At 37.0% G+C, this 19,601-nt stretch overlaps 1 protein-coding gene across 1 annotated transcript in view; it reads left to right on the plus strand.

Moving 5' to 3' along the window:
• The first annotated feature begins 1,997 nt into the window (after positions 1-1,997).
• stt3b (STT3 oligosaccharyltransferase complex catalytic subunit B) overlaps positions 1,998-19,601 on the plus strand; it is a 66,229-nt gene continuing 48,625 nt past the window's right edge. Inside the window, exon 1 of the mRNA XM_077215004.1 lies at positions 1,998-2,547. Within this exon, the coding sequence (XP_077071119.1) occupies positions 2,297-2,547 (251 nt within the window). The 5' untranslated portion in view covers positions 1,998-2,296. The remainder of the gene's footprint in view (positions 2,548-19,601) is intronic.

Consider the following 19,601-nt stretch of genomic DNA (forward strand, 5'->3'; position numbering starts at 1 on the left):
ATTTGTTACAAAAACAGTGCTAAGACATCTATTTAGGAGTCTTAGACCTTTCCAACAATATGTAGTTTGTCATGAGAAGATTAAGATTTAATTGTAATATAGTGAAATAAACTTAGGCGTCCTGGTAGCGGGAAGGTGACAATTACTGTCACTGTTAAACACCACATCTGCAATGTCCCATTAATGGATAACTTGAACATGTATTGAAGCCAGAGCAATCCACTGACCGATGAAGGTTGCTTTAAAAAACTTGTTATTTTTAAGCATGACCTTCAAGCTTAATGCTGAATTACCCTTGAAATAAAGAAAAGTTAAGTTAAAAATATAGCTCAGAAACAGTTGTGTTAATAAATGTTCTTACCATTAAAATTCATTACATCTTGCTAATGTATGAGATGTTATGGAACTGATATTTTCTACTGTGCCTGTGACGTCTCATGAGCAGATCTAGAGCAATTTCTGCATGCTGGTCTGCACAAAACTTTGAAAAGCCAAAGGCGGTATGATCTATACTGCATGTGGTTTTTGAAAAATTTTGTTTTTTAGCAAACCTAACCTGGAATGACATTGTGAAGTGGTTTCAGTGGTTGAGCCTAAAAACTGTGATCATTTTTTAGGGGGGATACAAGAGAATTCGAGAGAACTTGATCAAGGCAAAGAATTCACTTTGTGAATTTCAGATCACCATTATAGGCCTACCGGTAAGTTTCCTAGATCCTAAATTAATTATATTTTGAATGACCACAGGATTTGTTTTCTCCAAACACTCCTGCTTTAAAGAATGTGCTAAGCATTTGCATTAATATTTACATGAATTAAGTATTCTGTCCACACCATAGGTTATAAATAAAGCTGGTTTAAAAGAACAGTGCTTAGTATTAAAGGTGCTAGAGAATGGGATTATCTAACCATTGTATCAAGACCTTTTTCTTTCTTTTCTTTCTTTTTTCTTGCGGTGTTCTCAGGTTGTTCCTGTTTAGCTTGTCTTCTATTGCCATTATTAAACATTTTACTGCTGCAGCTTCTCAGTTTATTATTGTGCAAACATGTGTTCAAAACTGTGTCCGAAAGCAGGCACAAGTAACGTTAGCTTGTTAGCTATAACAAATGACACATGCAAAGCAAAGCATGCCGATGTAATATACACCGTCAATGTAGTGTGATGTCAAACATTTTAACATCAGAACTAATGCCGGGCGTACACCAAAGGATTTTCACAGTCCCAGACTAAAGACCGGCAGTCTTTAGGAATCTTACTGGAGTCTCGGCGCGCTCTCGTCATCTCGATCGGTAAATGTGAGGTGATAATCTGCAGTCGGCGACTCGATTTATGCCAGTCTTTCTCTAGTCTTTCATATCAAACATGTTTGATATTATCGCAAGTCTTTAGTCTGAGACTAAAAACTGTGAACCATAGTCTATAGATGTGAACTGATAATCTTATAAAGTCATTTCTAAATCTTTTCAAAGTCTTCAGGTGTACAGAAAGCATTAAAGTGAAAATTCTAAATTTCAGTCTGTAATTTCTATAACTTTCTTCCGTGCAAAAAAAGTATTCAGTAGCCAATTTTACTTTATCATATCCATATAATGTATTTCCTGAGAACATTATCCTTAAAAGCTCCTATGGAACAACATGAGGGTGAGTAGGCTAAGTGATGACGAGACGTTCATTTTTGAGTCAGACAATGACATCCGCATAAAAATATCGTTTGCGTAGTGGCCTGAAAGAATATGAAGGCAGTTTTCTGATACAAAATTCATTTATTTCATTGGTGTATCGCGGCACAGCGCCACGACGGTTATTCGTTATGATTGGCTCAAACGAGTGTTCGTTATTGAAAACCAGGGACAGGATTGGCTAACCTGCTGTCAACGTTTTTCCGTTTGTGTTTGTCAACGTTCCAGGCTGTGCGTGATCTCACTGGCTCCTGTCTCCCTGTCAGTGGTTTGCTTGCAGCGGATTGGCTGAAAGGGTCGCGCGTGTGACCCGCCTTGTTCTACCTGTCTCGCTATGAGAGGCTGAGAGATTCTTCCTGCTGTGTATGTAACAGAACCGCCCTGTTCACCCCCTCCCCCGCCCTCCTGCCAGAGAATCTCGTGTGCCGGTTAGCATGCCACTCAGACGCGGAATTTGCAGCAAATAAATCCAAATTATCAATACACAACGCTAAATTCCTGCAGTTGGAGCAAAGGCCTGGTTTCGCAGAAATATTGGCGCCGAGGAGGGAGCGGGTTGGTGGAAAGAGGGGTGCGTGGCGGTGGGAAGTGCTTTCCTAACCAAATCCTCCAGAACATGGCGGAGCACCACACCGCCTCCGACAAGCACAAAGCGAGCTCCAACTCCGGTTCGGTCTCGGGCAACGGACGGCCCAACTCCCCGGCTGGATGCAGCGGCGGAGGCCTGTCCGGGGGACTGACGCAGCCGGCGGGATGGCAGTCTTTGCTGTCGTTCACCATTCTCTTCCTGGCCTGGTTGGCGGGGTTCAGCTCGCGACTTTTCGCAGTTATTCGCTTCGAGAGCATCATTCACGAGTTTGACCCTTGGTGAGTATAAAGGAGGGCGGGTTTGTGGCGCATTTATAATCTGACGTTTGGGGATGTAACGTAATGCACGATTAATCTCGCCGTGAATGAAATGTAATTTCCCTGCGTGATGCACAGAACTGCTGCGATTCTTCATTCATAATTGTCTTAGGAAGCGTTTTGTCTCTGTGCGGTAACGTTACGTCCATGCTTGACAATTTTGACACGTAACCGCATGGCAGTTGCCTCCATCTTATTATAATTCACGATAAACGAAATTGATTGTGATTTCGTTAGCAGCGACATGCTATTCTAATTTAGCACGCACTTTTGATTACTGTCTGTTGTGATATAATGAATATTACACCAAGGTGTCCTAAAAAATCCAAATCAATAAATATTGTCAAAAATCGTTTTCATCCTTTTTGTGGCAAGTTGTTTTACCATTTATTCCTTAACATACTAGTAATAATTTATTTTAATTACTATTTATTTTTTGTTAATTACTAGTAGGCAATTCAATAGTGTCTAAAAGCTAACTAACATCATTAGTTGTGTTAGGCTTTCTATTTAGTTATTTGCTACTGCACATTTATTACATGCTATAATAACCAGTTCTTGGCAACTAGTCAGTGAGATAGTGACTAATTACAATTGAAGTACACAATTACTAGTGTCTAGTCAATTAGCACTAGGAAAACTGGAAAATATGAAGTACTTAAAGTTATTTATTCAAAATAAGTTCCTGACGATTAGTGGAAGTGGTAAAACTGGAATGGGCACTACTTGTCAGAAGTGAATATCTGAACAACACATCACTAATTTGTCCAATCACAAGTGTGTACTAACCAGTAACAGTAGAAAAGTTACTTTTTACTGTTTGGAAAATGATTTAGAAACCTGATTAATATATTGTGAAATTCAAGATATTACTCACTATTGGATCACATTTACTTAATATGGATGACTGTTTTTACTATTGATTATTGTTAATCACTAGTAAGTTATTATACAGGGACGAGGGCTTGACATTAACTTTTTTTGCTCACCAGCCACTGTGACTGGTGGTTTTCCAAAGTTACAAGCCACTCAGCATTTTCACTAGCCACAATTTTGACATCGATACCATGGGGAAATACAATATATTTTTTATATTATCTCAAAAGTTGGCAGCAGGTTTATTTGGCTGCTGTCACTTTAAGACCTGACGCACAGAACCATTATACTGTTACATGTGCATTTTCTTTCTTAATCTCAACTGTTTACGTTCACTTAAAACATAACTGACTGTCAATGTGAATACTTGCCAAGACTGGCATTTTGGCATTATTTTGTGTGTATTTGACTGTTTAAGGACAATAAACAGCAAAAAATAACTCAATTTAGAACTGAGAGGCGTCTTTACGTGCGCGCACTTTGTGTGAGCACAAAATCTGTGGGAATGAGTAAAATTATACGCAATCCCACTCCGAAATTCAAGCCCTGTAGCACCAACAATATTCATCCGGAGCAAATGAAACGAGTGAGTGAGGGGAGGCAGATTACTTTTCATTATATAATATAACATGGACCGCTGGTAATTAAAATAAGTTTTAGTAACAAAAAATATATGTTCAGTTTAAAGAAATTAATGTTAAAATGGCTTTGCTATTATACTATTAATGTGGTTTATTCATAAAAATCTGTTTCATAACAATGTCAGATTTTCAGATAAGTTTAATTCTTTTGATCTGCAGAGCTGTCAAATCCAAGCTCTTAACTTCTGCTTTAGAGATAATGGTGTATTTATAGCACTTACATTTTTAATCCATTCATGAATCATAGGTTTGAATTAAACCCCTTCAAAAGCATAAATAGACATATACTGTAAATCATTTCCTTATGTCCTCGGTTACCAGCAGTGAAGACATACCTGTTTATCAAACTGTTATATAAAGCCTCAAGGTGGATGAGGCTGGATGAATTTAGGTCGACTTTTGATTTTATCATAATCAGAAACTTTATAGTCACACTTCCCACCATTACAGATTCTTTAAACAAATGAATGGTATAATCAGGCATGTTAAATTGCATTTCAGCAGTTATGCTACACTTCTTCTCTAAGCGAATAACAGCAGGAACATCCTTTGACTGTATCCCAATTTTCAGTCATAACTGCTAATGTTGAGGGTCATGGTGCTCTGCATTCATTAGTCTGAACGGAAGATCAAACTGTTATTTATGTGGTGCTTAAACTAATTCTTAACCTGCCTACTAGGCTAAAATTAATGATATTCAACGGTAGAACATTCTCATGCAAAGCAGGTGAACATGCTATTTTTTTGTTGTCGTCTGCCAGTCCTGGTTTCCTCTTAGCTGCTGAAAAGCTTGGTCATTACTTGTTATGCATTTTCATTTATGCAACTGAAAATATTTGACCGAATGGGCATAAAAATAAATTTGATTTCGGGCTGAAATCATTGACCGAAACAATGACATTTAATGAGCACTTCTGTGGTGATGCGTTTTGACTGTCAGTGTCTATTTTGTGCACACTACTTGGATTATCTACAGCCGGTAAACATGTCAGCAGTGTGGACACACTTCACCGTGACAAATGATGCTAGAGTAGAAATGTCAAATTTGTTCAGCTGACATAAATATTGCGAGGTGGTATGTATATACATATACATATAGGCCTACATACACACATATATATGTATATGTGTAATAGTTTAACCTGTGAAAACAACACCATGAACATAAGAGTTCATAAAGAGTTAAATTACCAAAACTTACTATTTCGGTGCATCACTAATCATGCAGTGTGTAACGTCATACATGATGGTGTATTCAATTTATGATGGAACACAAACTTGAATGCAATTCATTTTGTGTAATGAAAAAAAATGCTGGCATAATTTTAGTGGTTTCTATGGGCGCTTAGGCGGTAAGGGTCTTGTCATGAACTTTTTAAACTTTGTGGCCTATCCATGCTATCACTATATTGGCCAGAGTTTGCAAAATTACGTCTTCAGATGTTTGAAAAATATGAGGCACTTTCAGTTTTTTGAAACCATCACCCATTTTCTCACAACTTTTTAACAAAACCATATCTTCAGACTACATTCACAAAACCACTGACTCTGTTGGCAAAATAAAACCTTAGCTTCAAAACCATGTCACCTGTTCTTAAAATCAATCAAATCTTTCTGATCATACACGCATCAGTCAATATCTAAACACTACAGACCATTCATTAGATCAAAAAATAGAGAACAGCATCCAGAGCATGTGAAAAAATGTAAAAAAGTTCTGTAATCGCAACTTACTGCAAGTATAGTATTGAATTTTCTATAATTGAATTTCTGTATATTCAGCAGTAGTCCAATTGTCAGTCTGTCCACATAACAGGCAATGATGTCCCTTGCCATGCATAGGAAAAAATCTTCTGTTTTGCAGATCCAGCCTAGACAACACACTCCATACTTTGATCTTTTTGTCCTTATCCTCTTTCCTCATCCACCACCTCTTACACGTACTCTTCCTCTCCCTCTCAGATCGTTTCTATCCATTGTTCGTATCAACATTCAGTGCACACACCTGTGCACTCTGAACTGACTTATATTTTGTGCAGTTGGTTTGATCACATCATTAGAAACAAGTGAGAACAATCGAGTCATTAAATTATGCCAACTGTGTTGACAACTTTTGCCGCTTGTGTTTACCGTTTTCCAACACGCTGCATCACCGTGTGAAATGTGTTTCAGTGAGTGTGTGTGTTTTTGCTGAAAAAGTGCATGAGAAGAATTAGGAACATAGGAACGCCTACTAGCAAACAACAGCACAGAGAATTGGCTATTTAATGTGAACTATATTTGTGAACACCCCTTAAAGCACGTTCTCATTGGCTCAGAGTTTCATTGACTAATGGAGTGACTATGTAAGCACCACTTGTATGAGTAGATTTAATTAGCGAACAGGTCATTGCTGTTTGCTAATGACCTTTCTGAATTTTATTGGTATAGTGTTCTAAACCATTTACATACGATGGGTCAGCCAACCGCGCCTGTCATTAGCCCATTTACATTCAGAGCGTTCATAAAACACTGCATATTCTGAATCAGAAATGGGCAAATCTGCTGGCATCTGTTAATGCTCAAGGTGTTTTTATTTTTTATTTTTCAATGTTAAATCATTTCTCATGTCCTTGCTTGTTTGGAAAAATATAAATTATTTTATTCCTTTTAAATGTATGTGATTGTTATACATGTAGAAATATGGAAATAGGTGTGCATAACATCTGTCTATGCTAAATGAAAGATGTGTTTTTTGGCTTGTCGTCAATCAGATTTTTCAATTTCTGCCAATCCTTGTCTAGTCTGTTCTGCCTTTTGTGCAATTGTGGAGCATTCAAGTGGTTTAATGTAACCCACTGATTGCATTTTTTTAGATTTATATCTTTGTTCATGCCATTTATTTTGCTGTGAATAAGACATTGGATTGTTGGGATTTATAGTGATTACCTTTTGTTTGCTTGCACACATGCGACTGTCCTCTCAAGTGTGGCATTGACACCTCTCAGGCTATTGTGTGCTCTCGTTCAGTAATCTACTTTGACATGCAGGAGGAGTTTTTCTTTTCTTGCTGGCAGGCGTGCATTGGCTCAGATTGATTTTCCAGCTCCGTTAGTCATATGAATGTTGAGAAGCTTTTAACTGCGTGAGTTCTTAAGTCCCTTTGTAGAGGTTGGGATGGAGGTCCCTCTGGGTTATTGGTTTCCTGGGGACAGATTGGGCCTTGTATTTGAGCCCGCTGAGTCTGAAACTCGTCGGTGATACCAGTGATTCAGCAAGTGTATGTATATATGTATGTATATGTGTATATATCTGAATGCTCAATGCTGGTTCTAACTCTGAAGGAAAGTGTATTTATCCTTTTCCTGTAAATGACACCAATTAAAAGGGTTTGGACTGACTGATCTCCATAAATGGTTGGAAATTGTAATAACTCTGAGAGCACCTTACTTTCAAATGCTTTCAAACCGCTTTTCCCTGTGTTTCCAGCCAGGGGCTTCATTGATTTGAGAGCTCAAATGAGTAATTGTTTCATGTCCAGATAATTTCAGTGCAACACACACACAACACACTTGGTTCTCTGGGTGTCTCATTTAAATCCAGCACACTGCCCCGAGCCTGCTCTGTCCTTTCTCATTTTTGGATGCTTGAGTGTTGCGTTTCCTGCTCTGCTTTTCTACTCTTAATTCCTCTAGTGTATTTTCTGTCTATCGTTTTTCTCTCTCTTGATTTAGCCTGTGCACTTTTCAACCTCTCTAAGGCAAATAACACAGCCTGCTATTAGGGCTGGATTGAAAGTTGAAATGTCGACCGGTAGAAATTTTTGTGCTGTATATTGTGGTAGGCATACGTTTGCTGCTATCAGTGGGTGGGAACTATTTATGTTATTTGCATGCAACAAAGAATCAGAATTACAGAGGAGCACCTGGACAAGTTAGCAAGATGACAAATGTACTTATGGCATCACAGGCATATGTTAACATGTATTCAGGGCTTGAAATTAATTTGTTTATTTGCTCTATAACAGGCCAAACTTGCCCTTAAAAATAACATCTGTAGCCATTTGAAATTGGAGGCAAACAATGCATTTTAATCATGATCTAAACAAAGATGCTACACGCATGTAACATGAGCAGTTGCTTTTTATTTAAATTAGATTGCATAATTTCAAGACTTTTGAGCAAATACAGAAAAGAGTTATGGTCTGGCTTCAGCTTTGTGAAATTGTTACATAAGACACACCTGCACAAAAAACTGATGGACTGAATGAAAATGCAATTTCACTCTCTGACAGAAGTTGGCGCTTGCGGAAAAGAAGTGTTTCTTTGGGTACCACTGTAAACAGAGCATCTGCGCTTATAAACGGAGGTAAGATGAAAAGAAAATGCCATCAAAACTATTCTGAAGACAGTCAGTTTTCTTGAGAGACACATTCATATAAGCCCCCAACCAAATTCAATATATTTATTTTTCTTCCTATGTTTCAAGCACATCGAACAGTGATCTTGCTGTGCCTGGTATTTTCTCTGCTGTGCATCTGCGCTCTTCTCTTTGCGTCAGTCTTCAGTCTCTGGCTTGTGTTAACTTACTGTTAACAGACTTTAATATTTTCACACAAATGGCATTTCGGGAAATGATTGCAATGCAATTTATGTGCAAGTCCAGAATAGAGATCAGCAAAACTTAAACTAATAACCGGCCTGTTGCCGATCGTGTTTGGAGCACAAACAGCCCGTTTCCGATTTATGGCCGGTCGTTTGGTGCATCTTTAGAAAAAAATGTCGCACCCACAACAATTGTTTGCACTTGTACAAATGCTCCCAAATAAATTTGAGTTGCACAGATTCAATTTTGGCAGCGGATGCAACCAAAATGGTCGCAATTTCGAGCCCTGTATATTTTTTGGTTATTTTACATCGGCTTTGAAAATGGCTCATTTAAATCAGAATTTAAAGTTATATATACTAATATTAGTTTTTACCATAATGTGAGACTTTTAATTTACTGATTATCTGATGTTTTTTTTCAATAAAAGGAAAAAATATTCACTTTCTTATTATGGTTAGTTAAATTTGATTATTTAAAAATTAAATATTAAAAAAGCAATAAATAGAAAATTTAAATAGAAATAAAATCTTATCTGCCAAAAAAAGCTATATTTATAAATATATTTATTTTTCATATTTCGTATTGCCCCCCCCCCCCCCCCATGTCTTATATAAAATGAATAATACTGTGAAATGAGTTCGACCATATTGCCCACATCTAAAGGCTGATTGACGCCGGAGCCTCTACGCTATACACTACGCGTTGGTTTTCATTTATACTTCTGCGTCGTTGACGCGCAATAACACATGCAGAGGGAGCATGTGAAACCCGAGGGAGGGTTTCTAGCAGACCAATCACAGCGCTTGCGTCTGCGTAGAATTGACGCGTTGTTACATTTTTGGAGAGGTGCACGTCAGGGTACGCCGGAGGGTACGCGCGCTACGCACAGCCTACGGCGTAGCTACGGCGTAAGTCCGACGCAGAAGTATAAATTGGGCTTAACCCTTACGCTCTGTTTGCACAACAGAAATTCGGGCAGCAACGCAGAGCTCATGTTTCTGTTTTACCTTCCCGTCTTCTTTGAATCCTTCTCTTATCTCCCTCTCCGCTCTCTCTATCCATATGGCATTATCCATCCACCCTTGTGTTAATTGAGCTTTCAGCCTGTATCTCCCTGACCGTGGCTGCATTGTCTGTGATGGGCATTCTGATCTGAAGAAGCATTTGAGTGCTACTTATCTCTGAGCTGCCTGTGGAGTTGAGCTGCTCTCTTGTATATCTGAATGAGATTCTACTTTTATTGGAGGATATGAGGAGAATTATAATGTTTCAGGGACCACAGGGCTCTTGTTTCCTCTGCCTGGCCTTGAGTATAAGTCGTCCGATTAATTAGTCTCCGGAAGAAGAAAAGGAGGCCAGGACCAGCTCATCTTTTTACTGTGCTTAGTGTAACCTTTTCCAAGTATTCTTAAAGAATAGTGAGAAGTCATGTGCTAATTAGGGTGGTTTAAAATTGCACAAGGGACTGTGGTGGTTAGGGTTGGGAATCATGAGAAATTGTCCGGTTCTGTCTAACAAAACGTTCTAGGGCCCTATAATTTCCGCGATCACGGAATAGCGGAATTGGCAAACTAACGCGGAATCTAGTGTCTAAGAACGTATGTCTGGTGAAAATGCAGACCGAGGGAAGCAAATCTGGGCGACACAACCCCTCCCGTCTTTTCAGCTGCCTCTCCCCCTTCAAAACAATAAAAGCATGGTGAAGCGGCTCTCCACGGCTCTAATTTCGTCGGCGAAAAAGTTAAGAAACTTGACGCTAAGCTCTCAGTACCGAGCCAAGCAGTTCCCACGTGACATTTATGCAGTGTTTCCCACACATAGACTAATTAGTCGCAGTGCGCCAAAGAATCAACATTGGGCGCCACATATTGTTTCGTTATTCTTTTTTTTTTTAACGCTATTTAAAACATGCAGCGTATTCTTTCAGTTGCATTTCCTTTCCCTGCTCTCCCTCCGTTCCTGTCACTCACGCGTCTCTCACATACACACACGCACAACCCTTCCGTGCACACCGAGGCGCTCCGGACTGGACAAAAGCGAAGCGAACTCCGCGAGCGACACTGCGTGAGTGAGACCGAGTGTGTCCGAGTGCGCGAGAGAGAGACTGAGTGACTTTTATTTAAACTTATATAAACTAATATAATTTATTTTATTGGACAATTTAAAGCTCATAACATTAATATTTTGTTGTTACCTGAAGTACTTTGAGTGAAGTGTTTGCATCATGCAGTTTTTGTCCTGAAAAGTAAATGTGATGTTTGTAACCTCAATAAATTTAAGGTCATTCCTGTTTTATTTTTGTAAATTGTAACGGAAAAAACGGAATTTGGGAAAAAATTAAAATGATTTTATAGGGCCCTACGGTTCCATTTAAAATTATTAAACGACTAATACAATAGTGGTAAGGAATAGGGTTGTGTAGGCTATCGTTTGAATTTTAACAATCCTCATCGATTCTGAATTTAAATTCCAATAAGGTAAAAAAAAATTACTTTTCACATAGGGCTGGACAATAATTCAATATCAATATATATCGCGATATATTTTTTTCCGATAACGGTGATATGATTTTTAAACACATTTTCGATATTTCAATATACATAGCAGCATTTGTCACTGACTGACGTTAGGCGCGCAGCCGTCAGAAAGAGCAGAACACAATTGACTACTTTCCTGATGACGTACACCACAGACACGCAGCCATTCTTTAGCGCTTGAATAATAACACACACATTTATGCCAAAATGTCCGTTTTGTCAATTGTATCCTCACAAGAACAGTCTAAATTAGTTAAATAAAATCTTAAATGAAAGTTAAGAGTAGCCTAAATGAGAAAATTAAATGTGTAAGATCCTCTCATCAGCGACAGATCTTAAAGGGACAGCAGCCAATTCTGTCTGTCAGTTAAGTTAACCAAAGAACAAAGGGGAACAGAGCAAATTACTCACTGATGTTGTCTAAAGAACGTGTGTAGCTTTAATAAGGATTAATCTATATTTAATTTATAATTTATGCAGTTCAGACTATTTGATAACCTTATTCAATTTCTGTATATTTCGGTTTTATTTACACACAAAACATTAATGGTGAACATTTTTGACTTTATAAAATGATTATCTCAAGTCTTGAAAAAAGTAAGACATATTTTTGTTATACATTGTTTAGTAGCCTACTTTTATTTTTGGCAGAATTTATCATTATAATCAACTTAATTATTTCCTGGATTTTGTAACACCATAGTCCCTAAATTTATGTAAATGCAGGAAATGGGATTTAAATCGGAAAAAAATTCCCCCATTTTGTGTACCAAATGTTGCACAAATGTTATGGCAAATGTAAATTTAAAAACAGAAATGCATTGCCATTTTGCATATTACATTTCAAACTGAATATTGCTACCCATATGCTTTCATAGTCGCGTAGCAGGTATTGAGAAGAGAATATTATTGTTATGATGGGTTATTTCATTGCTTCATGTAGTTTGTTATGGTGCAGTAGCGAAAGACTCCAGCAGATTTCATAGACTTGGCAAATTCATTTTTCAGAAGATTGTAGGAACAGACATCTGTTATGGGCGTTCTTGGCAGTTTTTCTGAGGCTTTTATATTGTTCATATCGATATCGGAATTGTATCGTATCGACCGAAATTAAGAAATATATCGTGATATAAAATTTGGCCATATCGTCCAGCCCTATTTTCACATTTTTGTCTTCTTGCAAAACAATCATTGTAGATGCTTATCATGAACACTAATCAATAGGCTAAACTTTTGCCTATGGTTTAAAAATACCATAGCAAAAACAAATAGCCTAACTAATATACATTTCGAACATAAAGAAGAGGAAACAGTCAGTAATAAAAAAATAAATTTGCAATCACAACACATAAATACAACTGAACTGATATGATTGAAATAAAAACAGTGTTTTAAGATTTTCAGGTTCAGAAACTAATCAATGACCCGCGCGCTGTTTTCTGTGCTGCACGCATGTGTAACAGTGTAGGATTTATAAACAGGAAAGAGGCCGCACTATGCATAAATTGTTTTATTTGCACAAACGCTTTTCGGCGCGTGCCTTCTTCAGTGTGCAGAACTGAAGGCACGCGCCGAAAGGCGTTTGTGCAAATAAAACAATTTATGCATAGTGCGGCCTCTTTCCTGTTTATATATTCTAATCATCAGGCCAGCATTCTTAAAGTTTAAGTTTAATCATTGAGTGAAGCCTGCTCCTATCTCCATTCATTAACAGTGTAGGATTAAAATAACTTTTCTGTGAGCGAGCTTTGGATTAGAGGATGACACGGGAGTGGATTTTCACTCCTGTCCCGTCCAACTCCCATAGAAAGAAATCTTGTCCCGTCCCACTCCCAGAACAAAGTTTAAAAAATAATCCCGCTCCTGGTAAATTGACTCCCACTCCCATCCCGCTCCTGTTTAAACTGACTCCCGCTCCTGTACCGCTCCCATATACGGCAATTTTCGCTTGATGAACGGAGCGATGCTTGGCTGATTCTTTCCCGAATTTGCCTTGCAAGTGTGCTTCTTCAGACCGCTCGTCCCTGAATCACTTGCGTACTTGACTAAGACTAAGCATGTCTTACAAGCAGCGTAAATTGTGCTATCACCGTCACATTCTACTCTCATAAACTTAATTAATATTTCAGACTTTCCGACCAGTTCTGTGAACTTAATAGACATGTCATTACTTCTGACTTTGCGCTGTAAATCATTTTTTGCCACATCGACTTCTCCGCGGCTGTTAGCTCCCTCCATCACTACTCTTTGAATTCCGGCGGTAAGCCGTGACAAAAAGCACTGATGGCTTCTGGGACGGCTGGGTCGTGTAGTTATTTTTTAATTGCGTTACATTGTAGGCTTATTAAAAGGAAACTACAAAATGGTGCATTTACTTTTTTCTTTTTTTGTCGTCTTTGCTATTGGTTGATTCCCGCTCCCGTCTGCTCCCGTTAACCATTTATCCTGTACCGTCCAAATCCCGTGATTGATAGCAAAGATGACTCCCATCCTGCAGGAATCCCACGGGAATCCCGTGACCCATGTGATTCCCGAAAAAATGTCAGCCTCTACTTTGGATGTGTGCAGCACATCAAATATCACATGAGACTTTTGTACTTGAATGGTTTAAATCACATTAAAATGCGAACACAGGAACCGATAAGCGGAATTGAAATGCGCGTTTCTTATCGAATCACCAGTTCTTGGAAATTTGGAACCGGTTCTAAAATGGACCGGACCAGATAATTTTGGTGTCAGCGCCACCTAATGGTCAAAAGTATTAAGCAATTGTGTCACATTGATTGTATTTCTGGTCTTTCAACCATTTTGCTTAAAATTGTCTCCAAATGTCTACTTATTTTTCCATTTGGTCTGATGCCCACTGCCTTGATGTTTTTTTTTTTATCTCTTCATTCTGCCTCTGTGATGCTTGGCCCCTTAAAGGGTTAGTTCACCCAAAAATGAAATTTCTGTCATTACTTACATTCATGTCGTTCCAAACCCATAAGACCAAGAATACTTTTTGTGCACAAAAAAAAAAGAAAAAAAAAGAGTTTCTTCAACAGTTTCTTCCGTGTCAGCCTCCGACGAAATTTAATTTTGGGGTTTATTTGAACCCTTTAATTACTACTTGCTGCAATATTTTGTTATAAATTATTATTATATAAAATAATGCTTTTATCATTTAATATTGTCTAATTGTAAGTTTTTCTGTTTGGCATATTGTTAATTCAAACAAAAAGAGGCTTTTATAATTTTATTTTATTTAGTTGTCTTTTATAATTTTCAGCTATTATGGCTTAACCTAATACATTTATTGTAAAATATGTTTTTAAAGAATTTGATGTTTAATAAAAAAAAGATACAAATCATTATTCTGAAGAAAAAAAATGATGCAGAAAAAGTATCCATTTTGTGATGAAGCTGGTGAACATTTGGGCATAGTAAGTATTAATCTGAACTACTTGGCTAGCAGAAACGATATTTGTTGAGCCCTGCTTTATCCTTAACTGGTATTTTGCCCACACATACATGGAAGTAAGGTTTTAGTTTCTTCTTTGCTTCTGTAGCTGGGCTAGTTGTGTCTGCAGCCTTCTCCCACCCAAGTTTCATTCATGCAGTGTCATGTCTGCTTGTGGTCAAAGAAGAGCAGTTAACACGGTCCAATTGACTGTGAAAACATGATTATGGGGGCAGTTCTTGTTTATTCCTTCATATTGTTGGAGTCTTTCACCTTAGCTCCCCCTGCTTATTGAAAACCTGTATGTGGTCCATGAGGTCGCTTGCAATGTAATGATCCACCCTGCCCATTTCTTATGATAGTTCACAGCTGTGTGTGTGTGTGTGTGTGTGTATGTGTGTGTGTATATATATATATATATATATATATATATATATATATATATATATATATATATATATGAAATATGGGGTGAGAGGTTGTTGTTTTTGTGGCAAGTAATGTTATGAAATCAAGTTCTATATTAATTTCTCTCCTTCCAATAATGTTGTTGTTTTGGGGTTGGGCAAAAAAGCAACCTTTGTTTCAAATCTTTTAAAGGTGTATGATGGTTTTTTCATGACTAGACTGAGATTTACAGTTTTTTACTGGGGTCTCAATCTTATCGTGTCAAGTTTTCATTTGCAAATCCATTAATCTGAGCAAATAGTTCTTATTGTCTTTTCAAATAGTCTTTTCTTTACAAAGAATCAGTTCACAAATCTCAATGAGTTCAGTTTGACTTAAATTGCAGTCTTGACTAAGGTATATTATGTTATTATATGTACCTGGTGTAAACAATGTAAACTTTGTGGTTGCCAGTCATTTAATTCTTTGTTCTTTTGACATGAGAAGGTCCTTGTTTTTCTGCGCCAGATAATTATCGCTGACAATGAAGCATAGATGTGGGATCATTAGCCATCTTCAGAGGAGTATTACAGAAAACTCTAGTTCAGGAAAAACGTATCAGTCTCTGTGTCTAGTTAATGAAATGTAAGATTTAAAGTAGCACTGATTGCCTAATTATTGCAGACAGAGGTTTTCTAATCTGTCATCACACAGTGATATGCGAAATATTAATTGCTATGGTTTTTCGGGCCACTTGGGTAAAGATGTTTGCTCTGTGTGTGATACACAATACGTTGCAGGCGTCTTTGTGTGCTGAAACGGAATGGGGTTTAATTAGGATGTGCTCACTTAGCTGAGCAGCTTTGCATTCACAGCACAAGCTTTCCCCCTTGCCAATTACGGGCCCTCAAAGTTATTCCAAGAGCGTCGCTTTGATGTGCTTGTGTCAGGCGGGACGAACTCCTTCTCTTCATCCGGAAAACCTTCCGTATCATTCCTCAAGGTCAATCAGTTCTTTTATGTTGGATTAAATCTCCAGGAAATGAACACAAAGGAAGTGAGATGTGAATTTGGCATTTGCTGTTTGGTTTTCCTCCTCCCATCAGTGATTAAAAAGATTAAAGTTTTTGTAGTATGAGGCTTAATCAATGCTTAAATCATTCAGACTGATTGCTTTGACCAGACGTGCTTGATGCGTGAATTTGGATTCTTAAATATAGTCAGGCCTTTCATGAGTTTCTGAAGCACAATTTCCCCTTTTAAAAAGAACTATCTCTGAATTTTATACAGCTGACTGATCTTTTGATCCAGCCAGTTCAGTTATGAAATCTTTTTCATCCTTTTTGTTTTTCTTTTATAGAATTCGGGTCAGTAGTGAAGCCATTGATGCACAAGAATGCACTTTTGATATTCTCATTGGTTGTTCTGAGCTTCATTTTTGATTTTAATAATGTATTTGTAAATTTTGTAATTGACATTTAACTAAGATTAATAAATGCTTCAGAAGTATTTTTCAATGTTAGTTCATGGTAAGTAATGTAGTTAAAGGGTTAGTTCACCCAAAAATGAAAATGATGTCATTAATGACTCACCCTCATGTCGCTCCAAGCCGTAAGACCTCCGTTCATCTTCAGAACACAGTTTAAGATATTTTAGATTTAGTCCGAGAGCTTTCTGTCACTCCATTGAAAATCTATGAACGGTATACTGTCCTTGTCCACAGGGTGTCCGCGGGTCCTTAAAAAGTCTTAAAGTCTTAAATTAGATTTTAAAAATTTAAGGCCATAAAAAGTCTTAAGTCTTATTTTTACTTATGAAAGGTCTTACATTTTCGATGGCAATTTGACTTAGACGTATCTAAATGTTTTCCAAATTAAAACTATCTAATTAGCGTACTTTTTTATTTATTATTCGTTCTTTGTGGATTTGCTTGTTCACGTGACATTTCGCGTAACATTCGCGCCAGCATTACGTCTGTCTTCTGCACGCGAAACAGCAGGAGAGAAGAAGAAAGCTGGTTAATTTCAGTTCAATTGTAAGTTCATTCTTTATGTGTGTAGTGGTGTGCGATGTGTATTGTCTATTATGATATTGTAATCATCGTTTTATTGTAACGTTAACTATGTACGAGGGCGCACTGCGAGCTGACATCGCATTGTCTCTCATGCTTGCTTTCACTGCGTGATGTGTCAGTGCAGTTATAGGTATTTTCCCTAATAGACGTATAAGTTTTTGTATTTTATCATATGTTGTTATCATACAATATTACAATATTACATCAGCAAGAGGGCTGTTTTCCCGTCCACAATAGCAAATATATTTATTTTATATAACAGTTAACTTAAATTAACATTGAGTTACATTTTATAAACAATATTGTCAATATTGTTTGTTTTCCCTTTATTTCGCTGACGAGAATTTCAAAATGAAACCGTAGCAGAGTCTCAATACAAAAGACAGCGATGATTTCTTGACTGAAATCCGTGTTTTGAATGAATCATTTTAACGATTCAATGAACAATCACTTGCACTGAATGAATCAGCCGTTTGAACAAATCGGTTGAATGAATGACTCCCTGAGACTTGCCGCCGCCTACTGGCGGGTTTAGTTTCACATTTAAAGTACCCTGTAATTAAAATGTGACAATTAGAAATCAGTTCATATTTAATTATTGAATTAAAAATTGAAGAATTGAAAGAATTGAATATCTCATAGCTTTATTTATGCAATTGTAAATGGAGTGTAAATATATTAATGCCAGTTCTGATGCTGCTTCTGTGTCTCCTCTGCACTGCAAAGATGGATTTTGATTTAATGATTTAATTTAACTGGTAACAGTGGTATTGTGTTATTATTCTAATATAATTTCATTTGAATGTTAGAATTTGACATAAAAGGTGATGCATACCTCGAAGTAAAAAAAAAAAAAGTCCATATATGGGTGAAAATGCCCCTGGAACTCAATTTAAGGTTGCAAATATTGTCCTTTAATAAAAAATGTTAATTTCTTTCACTGCTGTGAACTGACCACTGCATAGAATATGAAAAAAAATATATATATATATCTTCGTGAGTCAGCTGTCAACAACAGGCCTAAACCAGCCATGGTACCAGTACACAAACACAATATAAATATCATCTAATTATCAACAAAACTTTGAAAATATTGAGACATATTTTTGTCAATATTGCGCACCCATAATGTAAGGTATTAATTTTGATTTCTTCAGGTCTTAAAAAGGTCTTAAAAAGCCTTAAATTTGACTTTAAAAAGTGTGCAGATACCCTGGTCCAGAAAGGAAATAAAGACATCATCAAAGTAGTAGTGACATCAGGGGGTTAGTTAGAATGTTTTGAAGCATCGGAAATACATTTTGGTCCAAAAATAACCAAAACTACGACTTTATTCAGCATTGTATTCTCTTCCAGTTCTGTTGGGGATCCGCGTTCACGAGTCCGCAGTGACGCTGATGACGTAAGACGCTGCTGACGTGTATCTGACAATACAATGCTGAATAAAGTCGTAGTTTTTGTTGTTTTTGGACCAAAATGTATTTCCGATGCTTCAAAACATTCTAACTAACCCACTGAGGTGACATGGTTCATTTTAATGATGTCTTTATTGCCTTTCTGGACAAGGACAGTATACGTACATAGATTTTCAATGGAGGGAAAGAAAACTCTCGGACTGAATCTAAAATATCTTAAACTGTGTTCTGAAGATGAACGGAGGTCTTACGGGCTTGGAGCGACATGAGGGTGAGTCATTAATGACATCATTTTCATTTTTGGGTGAACTAACCCTTTAAGTAATGTTAACAAATGAAACCTTAATACATAAATCATTAATCATATTTAATACATAACTCTATAGTAAGTAGGGCTGGGTATTGACACAAATTTCACAATTCGATTCGATTTCGATTCACAAGCTTGCAATTCGATTCGATTACGATTCAATTCAATATTGATTATTTTGGATATCAGGTACAATACATGGCAAATTTTCTCAAGGAAAACAAATCTCTTAACCAATGCTGTAAACTATGGGAGCCAGTTGTTTCATTAAAATTGTTTCATTAGCCTACTATAGCCTAATATTAAAGGTAAAGATTTACTGATTTGTATACAAACAATTACACTTTTATTTATTTTTCTAATAATAAAGTTATATGAAATATAAATATTTAAATGGTGGCTGTCATAAACTTGCCAGATTTATTCAAACATGCATTAAATATTGAAAAAGTTAAAATAATTATAAAATAACATAAAATGCATATGTAATATGGTGCATATATTTAGCAAAATGCTCCTCTCTAGAGTTAATTTTTCTAGCTGACTAACGAGTTCATGGTCACTGGATATGTTTTTTCTGAGGTAAATGTGACGTTACATGACATTGTTTACAAGATGTTTCACTGACGTCTTTCCTCGGTTGAAACAATGATTGAGCGATTCCATGTGACAACAAGGATTTTGATAAGTTATACTCTATCTTTTAACACACTTTCAGATGCTCATTCATGTTTATTTCACGCTGT

Source organism: Siphateles boraxobius, unplaced genomic scaffold (genome assembly GCF_051911475.1).
Source record: "Siphateles boraxobius isolate OS27281-9 unplaced genomic scaffold, OSU_SipBor_1 68, whole genome shotgun sequence".
NCBI classification, from domain to species: Eukaryota; Metazoa; Chordata; class Actinopteri; order Cypriniformes; family Leuciscidae; genus Siphateles; species Siphateles boraxobius.